This window comes from Talpa europaea (genome assembly GCF_964194135.1).
Source record: "Talpa europaea genome assembly, chromosome: 15".
Lineage (NCBI taxonomy): Eukaryota > Metazoa > Chordata > Mammalia > Eulipotyphla > Talpidae > Talpa > Talpa europaea.
The window spans coordinates 75,325,567-75,348,498 of record NC_140083.1 but is presented as its reverse complement, the minus strand read 5'-3'; the positions used below and the strand labels follow the sequence as shown (position 1 = coordinate 75,348,498).

General features: G+C 47.7%; 1 protein-coding gene across 1 annotated transcript in view; it reads right to left on the bottom strand.

Moving 5' to 3' along the window:
- Positions 1 to 22,932, bottom strand: part of CACNA1C (calcium voltage-gated channel subunit alpha1 C) — a gene marked incomplete at both ends in the record, with an annotated part of 632,466 nt that overhangs the window by 142,330 nt on the left and 467,204 nt on the right. Inside the window, 3 exons of the mRNA XM_084255863.1 lie at positions 4,560 to 4,732; positions 12,549 to 12,652; positions 21,488 to 21,684. Coding sequence (XP_084111989.1) covers positions 4,560 to 4,732; positions 12,549 to 12,652; positions 21,488 to 21,684 — 474 coding nt within the window. The remainder of the gene's footprint in view (positions 1 to 4,559; positions 4,733 to 12,548; positions 12,653 to 21,487; positions 21,685 to 22,932) is intronic.

The following is a 22,932-nucleotide window of genomic DNA, read 5'->3' as shown; positions in this document are numbered from 1 at the left end:
TTCGACGAGGGAGCAGGAAGATGGACCCTTCACTCAGATAGCGCCTCTCACGGCTGACGGTGAGTCTGTGCAGCAGAGAGAGGCTGCACCTGTTGCTTTCCAAAGGGATGCTCTGCAGCTGGGAGGGGGTGGAGAAGCCCTTTCCTGAGAGGAGAGGGGCTCGGAGGCCAACACGCACGTCTTGGAAGGGGCACAGAGGCAGCAGGGCCCAAGCAGGGCCACTCTTGACTCTTCTGTCTTTTTGGCCCTGAAATGACTCGAGTATGACATTTTCTTTTTTCTGCAGTTGTCTGGAACCAAGAGCAGAGGCAACTGGTTGGAACTGAAAAGGCTGTGGCCGGATATAGACACGGACCTCCTTTGGGCCGCAGGCAGACGAGACTATGTCTGTCTCCTTATCTCCCCTTTGAGATGGCTGGCAGCCAGGCCATGCCAACTGAGCAAGATTCCACAGAGCAATGCTTATTGCCATTCTGGGAAGCATCTGAACTCAAAAGGCTCATGAAATAAGAGTGATTTGCGCTCAAGCTTCGGCCATCTCACCAAATGGTTCTTGTTGGGGTGCCATGACCTGTTCCCCCTGGTCTCCAGCTCAGCTGTCAGTGCTCTCCAGATTCGACCTCTCAGGGGCAAAGGCTCTTGGCCTCCCCAACCCACCACTTTGTCTTTCCTTCTGTCTCTCTGATCATGCTTTTCTAAGTCTTCTTGGCGAGATCGATTCCCATAGTCTCCACTCACCATCCCCACGTGGCTGTCTAACAGGTGTGACCTCCTAAAGGTCCAAGAGGGTTTCAGTGATATCCTTGCCTTGACATTTCTTCCTCTCGCAAGCTTCCCTAGATCAATAAATGATGATCCATTCAGAGGCTGTGCAGGGCAATTGCCTGGATGATCTCTGATTTCTCCTTCTCTTATAGCCCATATCTGATATATCAGCAAAAGTCATTACAGAGCTTGACCTGGCTCCCTGCCTCACCTATGCCCACCTTCACTTTATTCTTATTCTGTACATAGCACCCTGCCGGGGTGGGGCCTTGATTTGGGTGTCAGTCATGTCTTGTCTCAACTCAAAACTGCCAGAGGCTCCTTGGCTCACTCCAAGTTTATACAATGATTTTAATGTCTCTCCCTGGTTACCTTGAGCCTCACCTTCTCCACCCACATTAGCCCCCTTCTCTGTTCCTCAAATCCATCAGCCAAGCTCCTACATCTGAGATTTTCCACTGTTTCCTCTGTCTGGAATGTTCTTTGCCAAATATCTATATGGTTCATTTCCTTACTGAGTTCAAGTCTTCATTCAAATGCCACCTTCTCTGTGAGATAGTCCTGGTTACCTCACCTGAAATAACAACCTCTTTCTCCCTCTCACTTTTTTCTGCCAGTCTTCCTGGTACTTCCTGCTCTCTGACATGCTACATCATTGATTGTCAGTCTCTCGACTAGAATGTAAGGTCCATGGAGACAGGGGCATTTCACTGCTTTGTTTATTGCTACCTGCCTGGAGTCTAAAGCAGTGCCTGGCACAGAGTAGACCTTGAATAGGTGGGTGTTGGATGGCAGGATGTTACAGCGAATGAAGTGGAATATATTTTCGTATATTCTTAATAATTACTGGCTACTTCATTTACTCTAATTCCTTAGAGAAATGTCTCCCAGGTAGGCCCTTTCTCTCCTTGGTCATCCCAACTGTTGTTTCTTCTACTTCCTCAGTGGCTTTTATAGCTCTTCCTAGGCCTGCTCAGCTTCTGCATAATGAGGTGTCATTGAATTATTCCTGCACCGGTTCCATCCCCCACCCAGAGCCTTATACCAGTGACATGCAGCACTGACTGGGACTCTGCCCCAGGATGAAGCAGAAGTCACTACAGCATCAACAAAGAGTGATAATACCTGTTTTGCTTTAAAAAAACCTATTTAGTTTCTGAGCTGAAAAGAACCAGCAAGTACACTATATTACAACCCTTGAGCAATGATTGAAAGGCTAAGATACCACTTTCATTGAAACACACATATCATTTGTAGCAACATTTCTCCCCTCTATTTGTTTCAAAGGACAAACTATAAGATTCTGAAGACAAGAATATAGTTTTCCAGACGCAGACTTGCCTTTTCTGCAAATCTATCAGTTTCCCAATTCCTTAATAACTTAATCACATCAACTCTGCTTCAAGTGGACTTCTGCAATAGAGCCGGACTTTGGACTCTTTTCCTTACTCCCTTCCTAAGTCTCACATGAAGGTCATGCACATGCCCATTTCATTCTCTCTGTCTTGCTTTGTGGGATACTTATTCTTGCCCTATGCCCCTAGAACTGTTCCACCACCACGTCCATGACAGAAGGAGGCAGGCTCCAGGCCAGCCTCCTAGGCAGGGCTGGCTGAAGACAACGAGCAGACCCAACAGGGTCCTCCAGCCAGAAGGTCAAAGTATAAGGTGAGAAGAACAAAGTCTCCAGAGGCTGCTCTCATTCATACTTGGTATTTACCTTCTGGCTTGCAGTTTATTCATTTAAGGGGCAAGACAGGGAAGCAGCACACTTCTCCTTGGAAGCACTTGCTTTAGGCAGAGGAAAGAATAACCACGCATCTCTGAGGATGGCAATTGACTGCTAAGCAAGTAGCAGACACTGCATGTTTTTAATAACATGCCACGAGATGTGCTCATCACCATTAATCATGAGCTAGGGGATCCCCTGACTTAGGGAGGAGAAAGCAGCCAAAATGCCAGCTCTTATGTTTCAGGAGCGAGCTCCTCGCAGGCCACAGCACCCAGTGCCACAAAGCAAGCGAGCATCTCACCGTTGCATCCACAGTAGACTAGAAGTTGCCAGCTGTTTCCCCAGGAAGACCTTCTGTGGCATCGGGGCTCACTGTCATAATCCATCAAACGCCTCATTTTGCAACTTGCAAAACTACTTAGCAGAGCACGAGGCCTCCTCAGGTGATTAAATTGTGTTGCTACCTCTCCCTTGTTGTTTGTGTGTTTTAATTTGGTATTTGCATCTTGAGCAGAGTTATCAGGAAGGGAGTCATTGTTAGATGTATTAAATCAGCCTTTGAAACGTGGGAGCAGAGATTCTGTTCTGTGTTAACATCGTTGGCTGTCTCCTTCTCATCTTCCTCCACCTGTTCCTTCCCCCAGATTCCCAGGTAGCAGTGAGATACTAGTAAGCAGAGATCAGTCAGGTTGTTTGAACACAATGGATGTAATTAATGCCTGCTTACAAGAAACCAGACTCCCTATATTTACATATATGTGCTAGGGTATACAGGTACAGGCACGCCCCCCCCCCCCAAGGACTTAATACCCTAACTAGATACCATTGTGTTCCCTGGGCCAGCTCCCCACTGTCCCATGACCTGTCTGGCCTCCTTAAGGAAGGAAGTGTATGAACAGCAGTGGTCACCTGCTGTCCCTCGGTCAGTCTCCCTAGACCCAGTGGGTCTTCTCTTCTCCCTCTCTGCTTTGGGGACATTTCTGGCTTCCTGCCGTTACCTGTTTGAGTCCATACAGCCAAGCTTCTGGTCGGCTATTTAAGCAGTTTGGCTCCTTGACTACCCCAGAGGCTCAATGTTTAGGAACATGGTTTTCAGTTAGGCTGCTTGAGAGGGAGAAGTGCACCAATTCAAAGACGCAAAGTGAAAAGGAATGATCCTGCACACAGAAAGCGAAGGAAAGAGAGGGGCTAGATTCACAGAGACAGAGGTCAGGTTAGACAGAGCGGAGTCCGAGCTACCCCATGTTGTCAAGTGTGCCCTGCCTGCACCACTGTCACTTGGAGGGGCTGTTCGGACACAGATTTCAACATCCTGCCCCAAATTTTCTGAGACAGTAGATTTGAAGTGAGTCCCCTGAATTTGCATTTCTGGCAATTTCCCAGGAGATACCAGCGCTGCTGGCTTCTGCTGAGAATTGTCAGGCTAATCCAACTAAAGTTGGAAACTCCAGGACGCCCATCTTTCCCACAGGTAGGAGTCACTGTCATCTCTTCACTTCCAGCCCAGCAATAGACCCCTGAACAATCTACTGTGGACCCCCAGAGCAAGGCCTTCAGCTCAATTTCTAAAATCTGATTACATTCTGTCAAATTCCTCTGGGCTTCCCAACCCTCCTGCTTAGCACTTCTCCAGACCTGACCTCCTTAAGCAAAACCTCTGCCTCCTTTCTTTTGAGAAAGCTCAGTGGCGCCTGGAAGTCTATTGTACAGGGCGTGAGAGTCCTATTTTCCAGGCGGTTGCTGGGGGGAAGTTGCTCCTTTCGACTAAACCTGGAGTAAGAAGCCTGCCCCTGCCTAAAGAGAGGGAGCCTGGAGGAGGAGGTCCAGTTTGAAAACAGAGTCCACTGTAGCAGAATCTCAGCTGTCCTTTAAGATCAAGGCTTCTAAAAGGAACATGAGGCTTTTCAGAGCAACAGCAGTTATTTCACACCCATGTATCATTTGTAAGAGCAGCAAATGATCACAGCCGGTGAGACCCGAGCCGCTCCAGGAAGGCAGGCTGTAAGGGAAGACCCGTCTCCTCCCGCTCGCAGAACCAGCCCAGGTCGGAGGACGAGCTTACTGTTTCGGGGCTTCTCCTCATCCATGCCTTCGTCCTCGTTCTCGGGGTCGATGTCTTCTGCCTGCGTGATCCAATCCAGGTAGCCTTTGAGGTCCTCTTCCAGTTGCTGCTTCTCTCGCAGCTTTTGGAAATCCCCCCGAGCCTTGGCCTTCTCCCTCTCTTTGGAAAACTCTCTGGTGAGAGAGCAGAGTGGGCAGGGCAGGGGAGGGCATGAGGGAGAAATGGAGAGAAGAGGAAACAGAAGTATTAATTGCTTTGCACTAGGGAACCGCCCATACCCCCCTACTCCCCACAGACAGCTCCCTGTAGCACCCCAGGTTTTGTCCTTCCTCTCACGTAGACAGAAAGTCACTGATGGGGACATTCTTGACACAGGCCACGAGGGTATAAAGGGATGGATTAAGTCCCTTTCCCTTTTTTCTGGATCACAATCAGAGATTTTGCCTTTTAATAGCTACTATTCTCCAGTGACCTGGAAACCCCTTCTAAACAATAACCAATCCCCTCCATGACAGCTAGAGATCATGCATTTTCATTTGAAAAATCTCCCAGGAGTCTCCAGGTGAACAGAGGTGTTGGGACACCCCTTGGCCCTCATGGGTGTTTGAGAGCCTCTGTGCTCAGCTCCGCAACTCTGGCTTCAGTGATGTCTCCTTGGTGCCTTGCCATCGGCCATGGTAGGAATATTTACACCATGGAAATTGGCAAATGTTACAAACCAAGGCCTTTTCCCCCTCAAAGAGCCAGTTGTTAAATATTTACCAGTATAATGCCCTGGAGATTTAATCTCCTTAAACTCTTTTCTCATTACTGGAGTTTGTTCCGCCACTCTTAGCATGCCTGGAAGGATTTCCAATCTAGAGAAAGTTCTTTCCCACATGGAGACAAATGAGGATTCCAAACACAAGAAAATGTCCCGGGGGCTGCCCTTTTGCTTAGAGGAGAAATCTAATCAAAATGGAAAAATATATAAAATCAAGATGATATAAAAGTTAAATGATGCATTCAGTTTAAAATAATAATGAGTAAAAATTGGAATTGGATTGGGATTTTCTGGAAGAAGGGTCTACTGAAAATTTGACAGAATGGCGATTTCTTTTTTATTTTCTTTTTTATTTTCTATGATTCTGTCTTTACTTTCTCTCTGGCTTCCAATTTATTTACTGAGCAAGGAAAGGGCTGGCAGGAGAAGGCCAATTCTCAACTCTTGAGAGAAAACTTGTGCCTTTTCTTCCAAAATAAGCATACTAGAGCATTTTTGATATTGGATACACAATCTATGGGACATGGGACCCATGTGGTGGTGGGGTGTTTGTGTATGTTACAAGCACTGGGCATCTTGGTTAATTCTTGGGGAGAGTGATTCTCCTTTTTCTCACCAGTAAATGTCTAGTTCAAGGAAGGAGGCTACAGAAACCACCTTGAAGGAATTTCTTGCACAAGTCAAACATGCCACAGGGCAAGGCACATTGGAAGGAAGGAAGCAAACCACAAGAGGATCAGGACTCAGCTCCTGAGTCCACTTAGTCCTGTAGGGCAGGCTTGACCACCACACCCGTGGTCTAGAATTTGCATTTTGCTTGTGCTGCTTGGGAGAGCACAGACTTCAGAACTCACCATTCGTATGGTAAGTGGGGGCTGAGGAACTTTTTAATTGGGAGATGTGGGGGCTCTCAAGCTAACAAGTTCTCTTCAACTGCTGCCTTAATGACGCTCTGGTTTGGATGGAATTTTCTTCTTAAATTTGATTGAATCCAATTCTAATTGGATTGAACTTGCTCTTTCTCAGGCTTCCTGCCAACTGGCGGGTACCTTCATTTCCTTCCTAGGGAGTTTAATGCCAGGGAAAAGAGGCCAGATTGACAGCTCCCAGTGAGATGCAAGCTTTGCCTTGCTTTGCTCCCTCCTTCCTTTTGCTGTTGGGTCTGGGCATGGTCAGAGACCCTAAATCTGCTCACACTTCCCCGGCCCCTGCTGCACACCTCCTCTCGGGAGTCTGTCAAGTCAGTGTGGCTCCCTCCCCCCATTGTTGAAGATCACTTCCAACAAGTGGACTTGCAGGCCCCTCTGACTGTCTCTGCTCACACACGTCTGTGTCCTCCGTTCCTTCCCTATTGGCGTGGGTCGTGGGGTGACTGAGCCTGGGTGAAGGTTCATGTTAGGTCTTTCAGACCACTTTTCAGAGGGTTCGCGCAAGTTCTCATTACGAAACAACCCATCCTTTTTCTGGAGTCGAGAGAACAGGGTTGGGGTCAAATGACAGATAAACGGTTTGGGCAGTGTCCTTAGCCAGTTTTAGTGCCCCTTGCTGTCCTGTATCAAAATGAGAGTAGGGACAGCTGCCCTGGGATGAAAGCTCAACATTTGTGCCCGGGGGACCAGGAAAACGTCTGTGGGAAAAAAAGAAAAATAAAGTATGTTGGGGCCCAGGGTGGACAAGTGGCAGGTCAGAGTTAAGCCCGCAGGTTCCCTGGGCACCCAGGAGCAAGAGGCGTGGCCTGGCTTATGCTGATGGACCGTGAACTGCGGTTTCCCCCTCCAGACCCCATGCAGTACGGGATTTGCTGGGTGGTAGTGCCTGGCTCTCTATCTCCTCGCGTGGATGCCAGACATGTGCCTGCTCTGGGGACTGAACTAATGAAGATGTGAAGCCCCAGCCTGACAGGCTGTGCCGGGCCCAGGGAGTGGAGCTGGCTAGATGATCAGTCACAGCAGTGGGAATTGTCACAAGGCAGCGGCACCTCCTGCCAACAATGGCCAACATGAAAAACGAGGGAGATGCACTTGGAAAATGCAATCACTGTCGCCGGCCTGGCTCCAGGCCCTCTGATAATCAGAACAGTCGATCCTCATTATTCACAGGTTTCATATTTGTGAATTTGCCTCCTCGCTGGAATGTATTTGTAAACCCCGAATCAATGCCTCTATGCCTTTAGCGGCCACATGCAGCCATTTACAGAATGGCAAAGAACTGGAGTCACCTTTCCAGCTGAGGCTAAACCAGGCGATGCTCTGCCTTTTTGTTTCAGAGCTCATCCTGCAAAAAGTATCTTTTATGGTCTATTTAGTTAGTACCATGCTTTCTCCATTTCTGTGTCTTTTGTTGGTGATTTTTCTGTTTAAAATGACTTCCAGGGCCTCCCTGGTGGTGCAGCGGGTTGAGTGCAGTGCTGTGAAGCTATCTGCAGTCTCTGCAGCACCGGTTCAATTCCCAGCCAGCCAGGAAGATTCCCACATGGTGCGGCAGACCTCTCCTGTCTCGCCCACTGCTCCCCTCAGCAGTGCTTTCGGTCTGTCTGCCTGTTCTACTCCCTGCTCTCTCTCTCTCTCTGGTGAATCCTCTCACCCTCCTGCGCCTCTGGCCTATACCCCAGCTATTGTATAAATAAAAAATAAATCTTAAAAAAAATAAAATGACTTCCAAGCATAGTGTGGAAGTGCGGTGGAGTGTTCTCAAGTGCAAGAAGCTGTGATGTGCCTGGTGGAAAAAACGTGATAAACCCTATCTAGGCAGGAGACATATGCCACTGGCTGAGGGTTCAAAGTTAACAAAACAAAAAGAGATATTAAAAAAAAGGTGTCTATATAGAAACACACGGAAACCAAGCTGATGTATTGACTGGTTGGTATAAAAACATTATGAGGTTTTCAGGAACCTAGTCCTGTATTTCTTCTAAGAACAAGGGTTGGAATTTGCCAGTTCAGTGTCTTTGGTGACTTTCTAGAATGTCACTACTTGGGCAATGAGAACCAACTGTTCTGCTTCTACCCACAGGTAGGCAGGTCGTGGCCCACCCTTGCTTTCTTCTGGACCTACATGCTATGTCTTAACCGTAGTGTCCTGCTCCAGTCATCTTTTCAGCTGGTAAAATTGCTTACCCACTGGGTCCTCTGCTTTTTGCAGGAGAGAGACATGGCCCAGTGCCAGTTGGAATGTCTCTCCAATTAAGAGATCCAGGTCCCTGATCAACCAAAGGCACAGGTCTGCTCCCCTGTGAGCGATCACTTAACAATGGAACGTCACCAGGCTGCCACCACTCACAGCTTCAAGTCCAATTTTGAGAATCTTCTCATCATTCTCATTTTAATTCTAATAGATTGAGATTTCTGGAGGAGAAAGTGATAGAATCCTATTTTTATCTATATTAATGCCAGCCCTGTGGTTTGTGGGGATCAATAGATAATGAGCATGGAAGCACTTTGAGAAAACCCTGGAGATGTTTATTCTCCCCACCAAGTCTATCTGCCTCCTCTGGATATGTGAATGCCCCAGATAAGGAATGCTGAACCCCGGTGGACCAAAATCTCTGAACTTCCACCTTTTAAATGGAAGCTTTCTAGCATGTCATCCTCCATACCTTCACCAGCAGAACATTCCAACCACAATTAACCTTTTCTTGGTGAGTGAAGGACATAACTGATGAGGATGAGTTACCATGCTGGGCTATAAAATATTATCCTTAATTGATGGATGTAAGGTTTCACACCCACCAGTTCCAGAATGCTCCAAGACTGCAGTGCTGCTGAATAGGGGCTCAGCTCTCTCTCACAGATTGGTAAGATCTGAGGGGCTGCAGGTCCCCTGATGAAGAACCCTGCCCCAAGGCAGCCTTGTGGGGCGGGGGATTCAGCAGCTTCCTTTGGGGCTCTTTCTAGCAGCCCACCTGGGGGGTCACTCCTGCTGTCTGTTCCTCTTGCCCTTCCTCACTGCAGCTTCTGCTCTGACCCTCCTCACTTCCTGGCTATAATTTAAGAACGTGGGATTAAGTGGGTCTGGGGAGAGTATAGCATAGAGGTTAGGAGTCGTGGCTATATGCTTGGGATGGACAGAGCTTGGGTTAACCCTAGATCTTCCATTTTTCACCTGTTAGAATCGAGGCAGCTCTCTCTCATCTAAATCTCACATTTCTTCTCTAGCAAATGGAGATGTGAGTGGCCCAGAGCACAGAGAGGCGTGGGCCCCAGAGGAGCTAGTGCAGCCGAAGGGCCGAGTGCAGCACCTGGCAGGGAGAACTCAGGCGGCTATTTACTGCCACTGACAGTGAATTTTCAAGGAACTCTCAGACTTTTGTTTTTGAATGCTTCTGGAAGCATTAGGTTGGCTAATCAGAAGTCTGGCTGATGAATAAGTTGGCATTTTACTGTGTTCTTGTGATGACTATTATCTTGTTGTCCTGGCTAATCAAAGTGCTGACTCCAAACCGGAATTCTGGTCCCCATGTGGTCAGCCAGGAGGAGCCCGGCTGCAGGTTCATGGGCTTGTGGCAGTCCTTCCTGAGCTGGGTGTGGTGGTGGGGGGGCACAAGCTTGCTCACTGACGCTGCCTTGTCTGGATGGAGGGTCTACCCAGAGGTGGGTTTGGGAGCTGTTACAGCAGGAACCCCGGCGCCACAAGGAGCCAACAGGCACTCTGAGAACAGGCCAAGGATCAGGTGCTACAGAAAGTCTGTGGCAGAGACTGACATCTGGACTCACGGGGTCTGAAAACCTTAATATTCCTGCTCAGAGCCAACTAATGTTTCTGAGCATTAGTACGTGCCAGGACAGGTATTTTTCCAGTCAATTTCTTTTGGACCAAGTCAGGCTGAGGCGTGATCTTCAAATGGCTTTCTCTCATCATGGGCTTCTCTCACTTGGCTGTGAGACCAGCAGGAAGAGAAGTTTCTGGTGGAGTCAAGAATGACTCTGGGCTGATACCACAAAGTCTGGTCCTCACTCCCTACTTCAGATTCTGGGAGGGAATTTCGCCAGATCAGATTTGTTCCTCATCTCTGGGGAAAGAGAGTAGAATTGCATTTTCCAAAGTCCAGAGCTCAGGATCATTCATTTAACCTGTATTCAGTGGGCAGCAATGGGAAGTAGGAGCCAGGGTGTGCCCAGGTCTGACTGACCCAGTTCTGATATTTACCTGTGAGTGACATCACACCAGTCACTAATATCTCTGGGCTCACTCTCCTCTTTCTAAAAAGGAGTTGCAAGGTTCTAACACTTGACAATCCTATCAAATGATTGCAGTTATGAGAAGCACCTAAACAGACATTGTAAAGATAGTGTCATTATTGAGCACTTACTATCTGCTAAGTCATTTACATAAATGATCTCATTCTATGATCATGACAACCAACACCTGCTATTATTGTCTCAATTTTTTTCAGATGGATAATGGGAATTCTAAAAAAGGTGAAGTTGTGCCGCACAACTGTAGAGCTGGAATGTCCAAACTTGTGTCTTGAGTGGCAGTGATGAGGTTGACTTTTCAATGCTTTCCTTAGAGTTTACATAGAAACACAGGGGTATTTTCTTGTGTTGGAACATAAAAATGAAAGCTCACCTTCCAGGCAACTAATCAGGACATTAATTTGTTCTACTCATCATTTTAATCCCTGATGGCAGCACTAGTGTCCTGTGTGGCTGGCTCACTTTGGCAAAAGACATGATGTCACCAATGTCTCTCATAAGCCGCCCACCATCAGAAGGGCTAAGGGTGGGGACAGTCTTTGCTTTACCCAGTTCTAAAGACTGAATCCAATGCTCCTGCATTGCATTAGGCAGTGGCAGGAGGTGGGAGTAGCTGTTCCCAGTTACATTCTGATGAAAAACGAAGAGCAATCTTTCTCCTCAGATCTGACTACCTGTCAGCATTAATGCCCCTGGAAATCTAGGAAAGCTTATTCAAAGCAGCTGACCTGTCTGAAGCAGAGCAGAAATAGATTGTCCCTCCCCCACATAGCGAAGGCGGCAGAGAGCATCCTGAGCTGGTCCCCAAGAGCATTTAGGTGGTAGGCCTTGGCATGGCTGGTGTGGGCTTGTGAAGAAAAGGACATATCCGGGAACCTCCATGGTGGACAGCGGCCATGCCAGTGAGCACTCAGTGGTCCAGCCTTACGTACTTTGGCCACTTTTTAATTCACCTAAGCAAAGGCTGAAATTAGGTAGGCTTCCTACTTGTAGTTGATAGATACTCTTAAAGGAAGATATATTCCATCTCCTCTAGTCTCAATAATCTATGACTTTCAACAGCTTTGTGTCCATTCTACTCAGAAGAGAGAACAGCAGAGATGGACTGCTCAGCCTGTGAGTGAAAGCCCAAGAGACATTTAGTCTGTATTTGTTTATTTATCTTTGAAATACAACTCTTGTTACCCGTGTTCAACACGGAATCAAGGCAATGTGAAATCTCTGCCATTGGCCTGCCATCGGCGGGGACTGGCTCGGGATAGAAGGCTGCTTCATCCTTCAGAAGCACAGTCTCTGACTCCTCCCTCCAAGTCCTGCTTCCCACTCAAGGCCCTCGCATGCCACTCCTGGGGGACAAGGAGCAGCCTCCTGCCTGGGCATGGAGGAGGGTGGAATGAGCTGGCAGGAGACGGGTGGGCTGGGTTCCCTTGGCGAAGCCCAAATCAGCAGATTGTACCTTTGACCTTCTGCCCAGCCATGCCAAGGACATTCACTTCAAGGCTCCCGAGGTGGCCCCTTATCCCAGGTTCATCAGAGGCAGAAAAAAGAATAAAGCCAGGAAGAGCAGAAAGAGTAATAAGTAAAATAAATGGAAAAATCAAGACCTTTTTCCTCGGTCCTGCTTACCCGCTAAGAACACCGAGAACCAAGTTAAGTACAAAAAATGACCCTATGATGATTAGTGTAACAAAATAGATCCAGGGCCAGTCCCTTCCTACGGCATCATTGACCTGGAAGAATGGAATGATAGTTAGTGAGGCACACTCAGCAGCTGAGCACGGCCAAGCGTCCATCGCCGAGTCCCAGGCGCTGACCCGGCAGCGCCGGGACCTGGGAGCCTCGAGGTGCACATCACAGGCCAAAAAGCCTGCCCAGCCGATGGGTCAGAATTTGTGGTTAGACGGAGACTTTTGTTTCCGGACTTGCTGGGCCTGTTAGGGTCCCGTCCTTGAGGATCCTGGCGATGGACACAGTGACCCCGGGCCCTTGCTCAGCTGCGTTGTAAGGAGTTCACAGAAACAGTCAGCTTACCCGCTCAACACACCGAGAACCAGATTTAGAACGAAAAAGGATCCAAAGATGACCAGACTGACAAAATACACCCAGGGTAACTCATAGCCCATAGCGTCCTGCATCTGGAAAGATGAAGGAAAGTTAGGAAAGAGAGAAAGCAGATTTGAGTTACAGCAAGGAGGCAGGTGAAAGGGGTGGACAAAAGCTGGAGGACACTAAGGGAGCTGACCTTGGTTCTTTGCCCTTGTGGGTGGGGAGCCGTTGTCACCCCTGGCATCATCATCTATACTCAGGATACTGCCCCAGGACCATGACCTCAACTTCAGGGCTCTTTGCAGGCTCTGCCTCAAGAGGAAACTTATCTGGTTCTCTGTTGCTTTATTTTCCAAAACAGAAAAACTTCCTCAATGTTTTTTATTCAGTTGTCTAAGAAGCTGGGTTACCGACAAAATAATTTCTTCAGCACGGATGGTGGTAGCTCAGGTGGGTACGTGAGGTCATGAAATCTTCTGTTGCACCCCAAGGCACCCTGATCTTGCTATGGGAAGTGCCTCAAACTATTTCTGATAGAGCTGGAGATCCAGAACTTTCTGAGGAGGTGTGGCTAGGAGATTTTCTTAAGGGACTTGCCACCCTGAGCCAAGAATGTAGAGGAGAAACTCCAGGGCTTCATAAGCACTACTGGCCGGGCCTCCCTGGTGGCACAAGGGATTAAGATGCTGCACTGTGAAGCTATCCGCAGCCTCTACAGCATGAGTTCAATCCCCGGCCAGGGAGGTGACCCACATGGTGCAGCAGACCTCTCCTGTCTCTCCTGCTGCTCCCCTTAGCATTGATTTTCAGTCACTCCACCTGTTTTGCTCCCCACTCTGTCTCTGGTGACTACTCTCACCCCCACACCTCTGGCCTATACCACAGATCTTGTGGTATATGCATAAATAAATAAAGCTTATTATTATTATTTTTTTTAAAAAAGATTTATTTTTTTTTATTTATTTGTACAAGTACTGGGTACAGTCAGAAGCACGGGAGGGTGAGAGAATTCACCAGAGCCAGAGCGGGGAGCAGAGCAGGCAGAAGGACCGAAGTACACTGCTGAGGGGAGCAGCGGGCGGCAGGAGAGGTCTGCGCGCCATGTGGGACCCTCCTCCGGTGGCTGGGGAGCAGCCGGGGATCGAACCGGCACTGCAGAGGCTGCGGGCAGCTTCGCAACCCAGCGCTCAACCGCTGCGCCACCGGGGAGGCCCTATTATTATTATTTTTTTAAAAAAAGCACTACTGGCCACAGGCCTGGAAGGATAACCGCACTGACTCGGTTGTTTTAGTTTCATGTATTTAGAGAACATAGTCTAGATGAAAGTCTTTAACCTGGAAACTGTGACCTATAACTTACATGAAGGCAACATTCTGGAAAGGTTGCAAGCCTCTACAGTAGTTGAAGACAGCGCCTGGCACATGGGGGTACACGGTATGTGTTTGCTGAGTGAATGAATGAACTTATTATGTGCTAGAGCTGGTTCCTATGGGCTCTGGAGAGCTACTGTGTGTCTCTCTTCCCAACTGTATGTTCAGAAGTGGGCAAGTGATAAAGATCAGCCCCACCTCTACCCTTTGCCCCTCAGAACTGGTTGTGCAACATTTACCACCACACCACTGGCCAGAGGGTAGATGTGATAAGTCACAGAGCAGCGATTTTATCAAAGGGGAAATGTATTCTGATTTAGTTTTTCAAATCTGTTTCTTCTGATGCTTTCTGTCTAGACTAAGCAGGCTTTAGTCTTATCTTTCTAAAAAGAAACCTTGACTTTGTCCTTGTGATGTTAGCTTACAGAGACACAAATTCCCAAGTACACACACTTGCTTCCTGAATGATTTACACCAGCAGTTCTCAAGTCTGGTCCTGTGGACCAGAAGTATCAACATCATTGGGAAACTTGTTTAAAAATACATATTCATGGACCCCACTCTGGAAATCTGAGGGCCAGCGACACGTGCAATAGGTGTCTGATGCATGTTAAAGTTTGAGAATCACAGATTGATATCACTCTCCATAGTTTCCAACTTCAAAATAACACAACAAATATTGTGGCTCATGACATAGCCTCTGCTCTGCTGCACAGCAGTGTGCCCAAAGACCACCAGCATCAGAAACTTCTGGCAGATTCCTGGGCTCTGCCCTGTCATTCTGTCTCTTGATCACGCAAGTCATTCTAAACCCACTGGCATTTGCTAACTACTCTGAGGCGCCTTGAGTGAATTACAGATGTGCTGGATAACAATGCCCTCAGTCCGCAGGGCTTCTCAGACTCTGAGAAACCTTTCCACCCAGCTAAGTATGCTGGAAAAATATTATGTTGTGTGCTGTGAATAAAAAGGATGGAGAAGTACCAAGAGATCCACAACCTAGTCTGACCATTTGATGTGTTACATGCTAATATGTTCTTTGCAAATCCATGAATGTCTATGGGGGCCACACTATCTTGGGTAGGGGGGGCACCAAATGCAGTCACAGCACACAGCACGACTGTGTCAGGGGCTTGGGAATCACTGGTGAGGACTGAGCCAGCAAGGAAAGGCACACTGGCACACTTGGAACCACGTCCTAATGAGATTCAACTTAACATGAGTTTCCACTCCTGTATCTCCCCTGCTATTTTCTGCACGGCACTTTCCCCCTTCTAACTGGATAATCTGGTCATTTGCTCGACATTGTGTGTCTTCTGTGCTAGAATGGAAGCCGCTCAAAGACAGGTGTTGCAGTCTGTGCTGTTTACATATAGACCAGCACCCTGCATATGGCAGGTGCTCAGGAAGTGTGTGCTGAGCGAGCGAGTGAGCTGACAGGTGCCTGGGCACTGTGCTGTAAACAGGCAGCTAGGGCCAGCAGGGGGCAGGCATATCAGGCCATCCAGGGGAGGTGTAGCTGCAGCTGTGGGAGGAAACGTGCTGGGTCGGGTCAGCACACAGAGCAGCGGCCAGGGCCTGAGCAGGCAGGACCGGGCAAGCTCTGCAGAGCAGGGCCACCGAGGCAAAGGGAGTCAGGGGCAGGAAGGCAGCCCAGAGGCCGTGTGAGCCTGTGCTGGGAATGAGGGTTTCCTAGGAACTTGGCAATTGTTAAAAATAGAGGGGACAGCTGTAAAGCTAGTCTGGCTCTGGGATGGAGGATTTTCCCAGTGGCGGAAGACATTAAAATATCCAGCAAAACAGCAGCTGTTAGGAGAGGCAGGGCAGAAAGGTCTTTGGGGGTCAGACCCTGCCCCCGTCACAGGGAGCCTGGGAGTAGCCTTTAACCAGAACATGAGCCAAGGATGCAAAGAAAACCACACCAGGCGCGGGGAACTCAGAAAAAGTCATCACGACCAGGAGGAGGGAAACAAACTGCAGCGATACAAGAAGGGGCAGGGGCAGGGGAAGGAGACAGGAAGGGGAAGGCGTGGGAACCACGGCGCCTAGGCCATATTTCATGTTGGGGACTGTGGCAGTTGGGTCATAGTCCGCGTTCGCTCCACAAGTACTTACTGAGCACCTACTACGTGTAAGGCATTGTGTTCTGAGTGTGGGGGAAGCAACAACTTTGAAAACAGCCCTGAGATGGGAGAAAGTGCCTGCAAAGAAACTTCCAGGGAACCTGCACCTGAGGTCATGTGAAGGCTTTGGTGTTCGAGCGGCCCCTTTGCCAGTGAAAATCAACAAGAAGTCCCTTCCTCGTCAGGAATTAGTGCTTCTTTACTCTTTGGGGAGGGCGGGCAGGTCAGGAAAAGCTGATGGAACTGTGGACTTTCACTGGAGCAAAGGCAGGGACACTGCGCACACCTGCATGGACAGACCCCGAGTCACTGACCCTCGAGCCTGCTCTGTGCTAACCCTGGGAAGGGCTTTTCCCAGGCATGGTTAGGGGAGCAAGAGTGGCAGAGCTGATGTGTTCTCAGCAGCTCCCCACCTCCTTCTGGGATCACAGGCCTCCTCACCCTCCTCAGGTGAGTGAGTGATGCTACCCAGTCCCCCGAAGTGAAAGCTCTTCTGACTGGTTCCTCATACCCCCTACATTTTGTGAATGTTTAGCCTCCCAGAAAATGCAATCTCCTGGCCACATCTCTGGTGAACCAACTCACCGCTAGTCTGGAGATTTCCTTGAGCCCTTGATTAGTTTCAGTGCTCTTTCCTCTGTGCCATACACAGAGTGAGGGACTGCTGGTGTCAAGGACCTCAGATGGATGGAGCTACAGACCTCCTATCCTGTATATACCCACAGATGACCTCCTGACACCCCACGACCTGCAGACACCCACAGATGCCCTCGTGACCACACATATCCCCAGATACCACCTCAGCCTGTCGACCTCTGCACCCCACCTCTCACTTGGCCTTCATTTCTGCTTGGGTCTCTTCCTTGGCTGAGGGCTGATTTTTTCAGAGGTTTAAGGTAGGGGGATGTAGGAGGGCAGATGAGAGATTATCAGGCTTCCAAGGTGGTCCTGAGACGCCCTCACTCTCTCGATGCAATGATTCTCTGGTCTCCCTGATTCTGTCCTGAAAGGAAAGTGCTTCCTCTCCTACTCCTCCTGATTCTAGGCCACCTACTTTTGGGGGCAGCCGGGGTAGAGCATCCAATGCTGGGTGGCTCTGAAGTAGGGCAATGCCTGGAGTGATGAGATTAATATCTTAAATCAGCTGGAAAGGAACTATTAAGAAGAGAAAGAATAAATAAAGACATATTTTTAAAAAATGACCCAGATTGCTGACATCCTTATTTAAAGGTGGAAAGAGGGTGCGTCCTCTCAAATCATTCCAGTTAGATGTTTCTCAGCCTATAACAAAGGCGGCTGAGTGACCCGCTGAAGGAGGCACATGAGAGGCACCTTGATATCCACCACCTGCAGCCACTGGGCCTTGAATGCTAAGGAACTACCAGCGGGACACCAGCCTTCGCTGAACACACGTTTACTATTCCCAGAGTCTGTAGACAGCACAGGGAATATTGGATAAAAATGCAGAAGGCCCTTTAACTAATTCTCTGAAGGGGAACCTCAAACCTTCAAATCCCTCATTTGAGGGATTGTCCCACAAAAATTTAAAGCATAGCAGAAACAACACCCTCTTCCCTCAAGGCCACTTTCGAGCCCAGCTGATTTCCCTGACTTTTCAACTTGTGCCACTTCCCCTTCTAAGGCTGGTGGTGCAGGCACTGTGGGTCTAAAAAGACTGGCTAGTGTCAGCAAGGCTGTCACTTGCCATTAAAGGCAGGAGGTGTAAAGCCATAAAGGTCACAGTGCTTTTTACACGAGTGTAGTTAGAGGACTAGGTTTGTTGGGCCATCACTCGATCAATCTGTGACTACTCGTGACCTCTGTCACCTTGCTTATTGGGACATGGGTGTTCCCCCATGGGTCACTGAGTGAGCAGCAAGTCAGAGAATGGCTTTCAGCCAACTCCTTTGTGTTGCTTCCCTGCTCTCTGTTGCGCAGACAAGCCTGTCCATGCCTCCGGGCACACACAGAAGCCTGCATTGTGCAGAGAAGACACAACAGCCTCCAGCATAAAGGCAAGCCAACAAAATGAACTCAAATCTGTTTTAGAAAATCGCTAAACTCAGGCGGGATCACACACTGGCATCCCAGGGGAGGTTTAGTGCCTGGAGAGTGGGGAGGTGGCTCCAGGTAGGAACACCCGTGCAGGGGACAGCTGGCTCACATTTCTTGCTCCTTATCCAGCTTCAAGGTCAGTGAAACCCACCTCAACCGGAAGTGCTCTGGGCCAGGCAGCCCCTAGGTCTCCTGGAGTGTGAGTCACGCTTCTTTGTCTCCTATCTCTCCCATTAGATCCCAGTCTCCTTGAGAGCAGGCTTTTGCCCTCTCTCCTCACTTCTCCTACTCCAGTACCTGCTCAGTCCTGGAAACTCAGTAAATGCTCAATAAGTGCTTGTTAAGTCAAACTATTAAATAACAAGGACTCATCTACTACCAGTGACATGAATGCAATAAAATCTAATAAGTAAATAGATAAAAGCTTTGAAGAGTTGCTAGTTCTCTTTTTGATAAGTTTATAAACCATTTGGAACTTTTAAACAGCTGTTTGGCAGTTCAGAATGAACCCAGCTCTGAGGTTTTCATTCACTGCTCTACTTGAAATCTTAGTTGCTTCTTCCCACATGCTCCAGACTTACCCCTTGAGCTTGAAGAGAATGTATTCTTGAGTGGAAGACCCTACTTTCCAATTTCCATGGGAATTTTCTCTCTAGGCTGGTTCTAACCCAGTGGTATCAAAGCATACCACACAGAATCAATAGGTCTGACTTTTAAGGGTTTTCAAACTCCAGTATGGGCATCAGGATCACTAAGGGACATTTTACTAAGTGCAGATATTGGGGACTAACTCTGGAACTTCTAATTCAAAGGCTTGGAGGGAGGTCTTGGCAGCTGTGAATTTAGAAAACTCCATATTTAAATTCTAAAGTGCAATGAGATTTTACAGTCTGTGGATTTAGAGATACAGACCTAGAGGCAAGGGAGAGAAATGCTGAAGGGGAAGGAAGGAAGAAAGAGCAAGAAGAAGTAAGAAGTGGCCATAGAAAGGTCAGAGCAATTAGAGAAATGGTCTGAAAGCAGGAGCAATGGGCTGGGAGGTATTCCCATCACGAATACCCAAGTAGGAGGTTTGGTTTCAACTTTAGGTGTGTGTGTATGTGCATGTGCATGCGTGCACATACGTGCACACACACACACCATGGCCATGTCAGAAAGGTGCTGGGAAAATCAAAGAGAGGCATGTCCCATAAGCCTGGGATTGTTCCTTCACCTCTGATACTTTTTCCATTCCCAGTCTGCGCTCTGTCATACACACCCCAGGGGAGAAAGCACAACACAGCTGCTGAAAATTGGTGGTTGCAGTTGTGAGCTTCTTCTCATTCCCCTCTCTGGCTGTCATTATGACAGTAGTTCTGTGGGTCACATCTGGCTGGTGGGATATCAATGGCTTGTGGTGGGGGAGAGGGAGGGAGTGATGAAGGAAGATCACAAAAATACATCAGGGCCATCAGCAAAGTAAATTATACCTATTCCCCCCAACCCCACACCCACCCACCCACTGCCACCCTGCCCTCCATTTAATGCCATGGAAGGCGTTTCTCTAGCAACTTAAGGCATAGGTTTGAAGCTCATGCGGCTCCAAAGCATAGCTCCATTCAATCATATGTTTTAAGGTCCATGGCGGAAACTTCCTGCGTGTCAAGGTTCTTTCCTGGCTGCTCAGAAGTGTCTACCCAACGCTAAAGAACCAGTGGAGACCTTGGAGGTTTGCTCTGCTTTGCTAAATAAAGTGAATTTGACTAAGTAAAATAGATTCGATTCCTTCTCTTTGTCTAAATTACTCAAAACTAAGTTCCTATGGAGCATGGGCCCAAGAGACCTTTTCCCAATGTTTCATTTTAGTGGAGAGAGGGCTGATTTGAACTTCTTTGGAAAAGAATCACAACGTGGCCACTCCACCAGGGAGGGCTCCAGCTGTCCTGCTGTTACTCGGCTGAGAATTTAGTTAGCTTCCAGACTGAGCTTTGCGGTTTACTGGATGTAATTATGTCTGAATCCTCAGTACCGAGGGGCACCCCTGGCACGTAAGGGATGCTCAATAAATGTTTGCTGGGTACAAAGTACTCATGCAAGTCTCAAGGAGTTATTTGCAGAGAGGTACACATTTCATAGCAACACTGGCTTTTGGCATGTCAACCCTAACACAAAAAACTGGGAAAAGGATTTTGAATCAATAGGACATGGTGCTTTTAAAAACAACGAGAAGATACAATTCACGGTATCATATCTCCAAAACTCTTCCTTCTGATTCAGGAAGAAGTCAACACCTCTCTTGGCATCAGTTTCCTCCTAGCTGGCAGCCCTGCTCCATGAAAGGCACTCCCTGCTTCTCACTACTTCCTGCCTCAGTGTGTAGACACTGTTCCCTAGACAGGTTCTTAGATTGTTTTCAGGGTGGCCAAATAAATCTGACTATTTGCAAAACTCTGGGTGAGATGGTATTTCCAAGACTGGCAACAAGCATTTTTTCACCCAAATGTTGGAGAACAGCACTGTATCCTGGCAAGTCATTTCACATGCTGAAGAAGGAGCTACTACAAAGAATTATATTTTCTGGAGTTTTTACAAATAATGGATTCTGCCAGAATGGAGACAGCTCAAGTATGGCGTGTGTATTTGCCTATGGGGCAGGCTGTATAAAAGTCTGGCACTTCAACAGCTTGAAGGTTGGCAAAGTAATGTTGGCTGCTGGATAATAAGGGCATCGTTATTGTAAAATAAGATGTACTATTTACTGGTTGACATCAAGAAGTGGTACTTCTAGATATCATCAAATAACCAGCAGAGTGTTTTGTTAGTGCTGAAAATGATGACAATGCATTCCCCTGATGGACTATTCTAAAATGATAAGGTAAGATTAACACGAGAAATAAAAATACAATTGCATGCCATAATGCAACACAGTTTGTTAAAAAGTGGTTTCTTCATAGAGTATCTTTTTAGAAGATCAGATCTGATTTTTCTCATCAGCCCTAAAGATGAATAAGGATGCCCTCCAGCTCTCTTTTGGGGACAGAGGTAAGACAAGGATAAGAATAGAAGGAGCACTACAATGGGAAGAGGCGCTGGACAGAATCCCTGTGTCCGGCCTGGCCAGCTCATTCACAGAGCAACGCTGCATACCAGTGTTTCTCATCTGGGTAGGACAAACCAAGAGCCTTTCTCTTATGCTGGTGGGCAGAGAGAGGGACTCATCAGGGTGAATATTTTATTCTTCCAGGTCTTGTCTGGAAGAATAAAGAAATCAAAGACACTCATCAACTATTCCATCAAGGTATCTATGTGACCCACAAATCATGGGGCGGATGCAAAAGGGAGACATTGCGGAAAGCCTCACCACCTTCGGGACTCTCTGCCTGCTTGAGTACATACCCAGTACAGCACGTCTGTCCAGCCCTCCATGGTGATGCACTGGAACACTGTCAACATGGCGAAGGCAAAGTTGTCGAAGTTGGTGATGCCATGCTTGGGCCCGTCCCAGCCCGGCCTGCACACCGTGCCGTTCTGGCACTGCCGCCCGTGGCCTGACTCCAGAGCACACGGGGAAGGATCATCTTCTGCTGGGACATCTCAAATGGGGGGAAGAGAAGGTAGGGGGAAGGTGTGGGCGAGAAAGGAGAGAGAAGTCAGGGAGAAAAGTGGCAGGATGAGTTCCATGGAGCAGGTAAACAGCCACAGTAACCACCATAGAGAGCAAGTTTTGATGAGTGCCCCATGCCATACAAACTAAACAATGTGAGGAACCAGGGTTTATTTTAGGCTACCATCGCTTTAGAAAAATCAGTACTTTGAGTTAATTGTTGGGTAAAACTGCTTTTAACCTCAGTGATGAAATTAAATAAAATAGTAAGGCCAGTGCCCTCCTGGTGGTAATATGTCAGCATCATGATAGTCAAATGACTTCTCAAAAAATAACAATGTAGAAACCATTTAGAATGGAAAATGTTCTGGAAAATGATGGAAAGTCCACCTTTTCTTCTTTTTCTGGTGCTAAAGCAGCTACAGATATTTCCATTGGAATATTGGAGTTTAGAGTGAAGGCAATATTGATTGGAAGACGCTCACATAATTGGCCAACAGATCCCATCCAATACCACTTTCTGAGTGTATATGGGTCCATTACATGTCACATGGTACATTATCAGGGATGCGAGTCACTTTGTGGTGAAGCCTTACACAGATGGACCATAAAAAAGAAATCCTGACTGCAGGGGAAATAACAACAGTTAGTCTTGATAACCACCCTGAGGATGAACACCAGTATTTTATGCGCGTCTTGTGGGTTCTGCCCTTTGCTCTCCAGCATTAAGAGCTTTCTGAAGAGAAGAACCATCTTCTGACCTCTAATGGAGACAGAGCGGTAGTGGGTGACAGGAGTCCCTAGTTCTGGACAAGGCTTTTGCAGGAAACAGTGTAAGGTATCTACTGTGGCTTCAGACAGTGTTTGGGCTAGTTCCATATGGTGGGACTAGCTACTAAAAAATGAATGAGTTAAGAAATAATTTATATATTTGGTTTGGAGATCACTGATAAGTCTATATCAGAGAAGGTACATTTCAGTAAGACTTGACTGATTGAAGAATTCCCATTAGGGTAAAATACTGGGCAAGTCTTGGCTTCAGCTGTGAAAGTTCGAGTGTGGAACTCACAGAAGTATGTAAAATTAAGAACATCATCTTGTGCTTATAGAAAATAACAGTAATATACAGGATAGACCCCAGCTTCAACAAACAAATGACTGCCTCTAGCAATAGTGAAAATATGGCTCCAAGGAGAGAATTTGCTGTGGTTCTTCACCTAGAAGGAACTAGCCATTC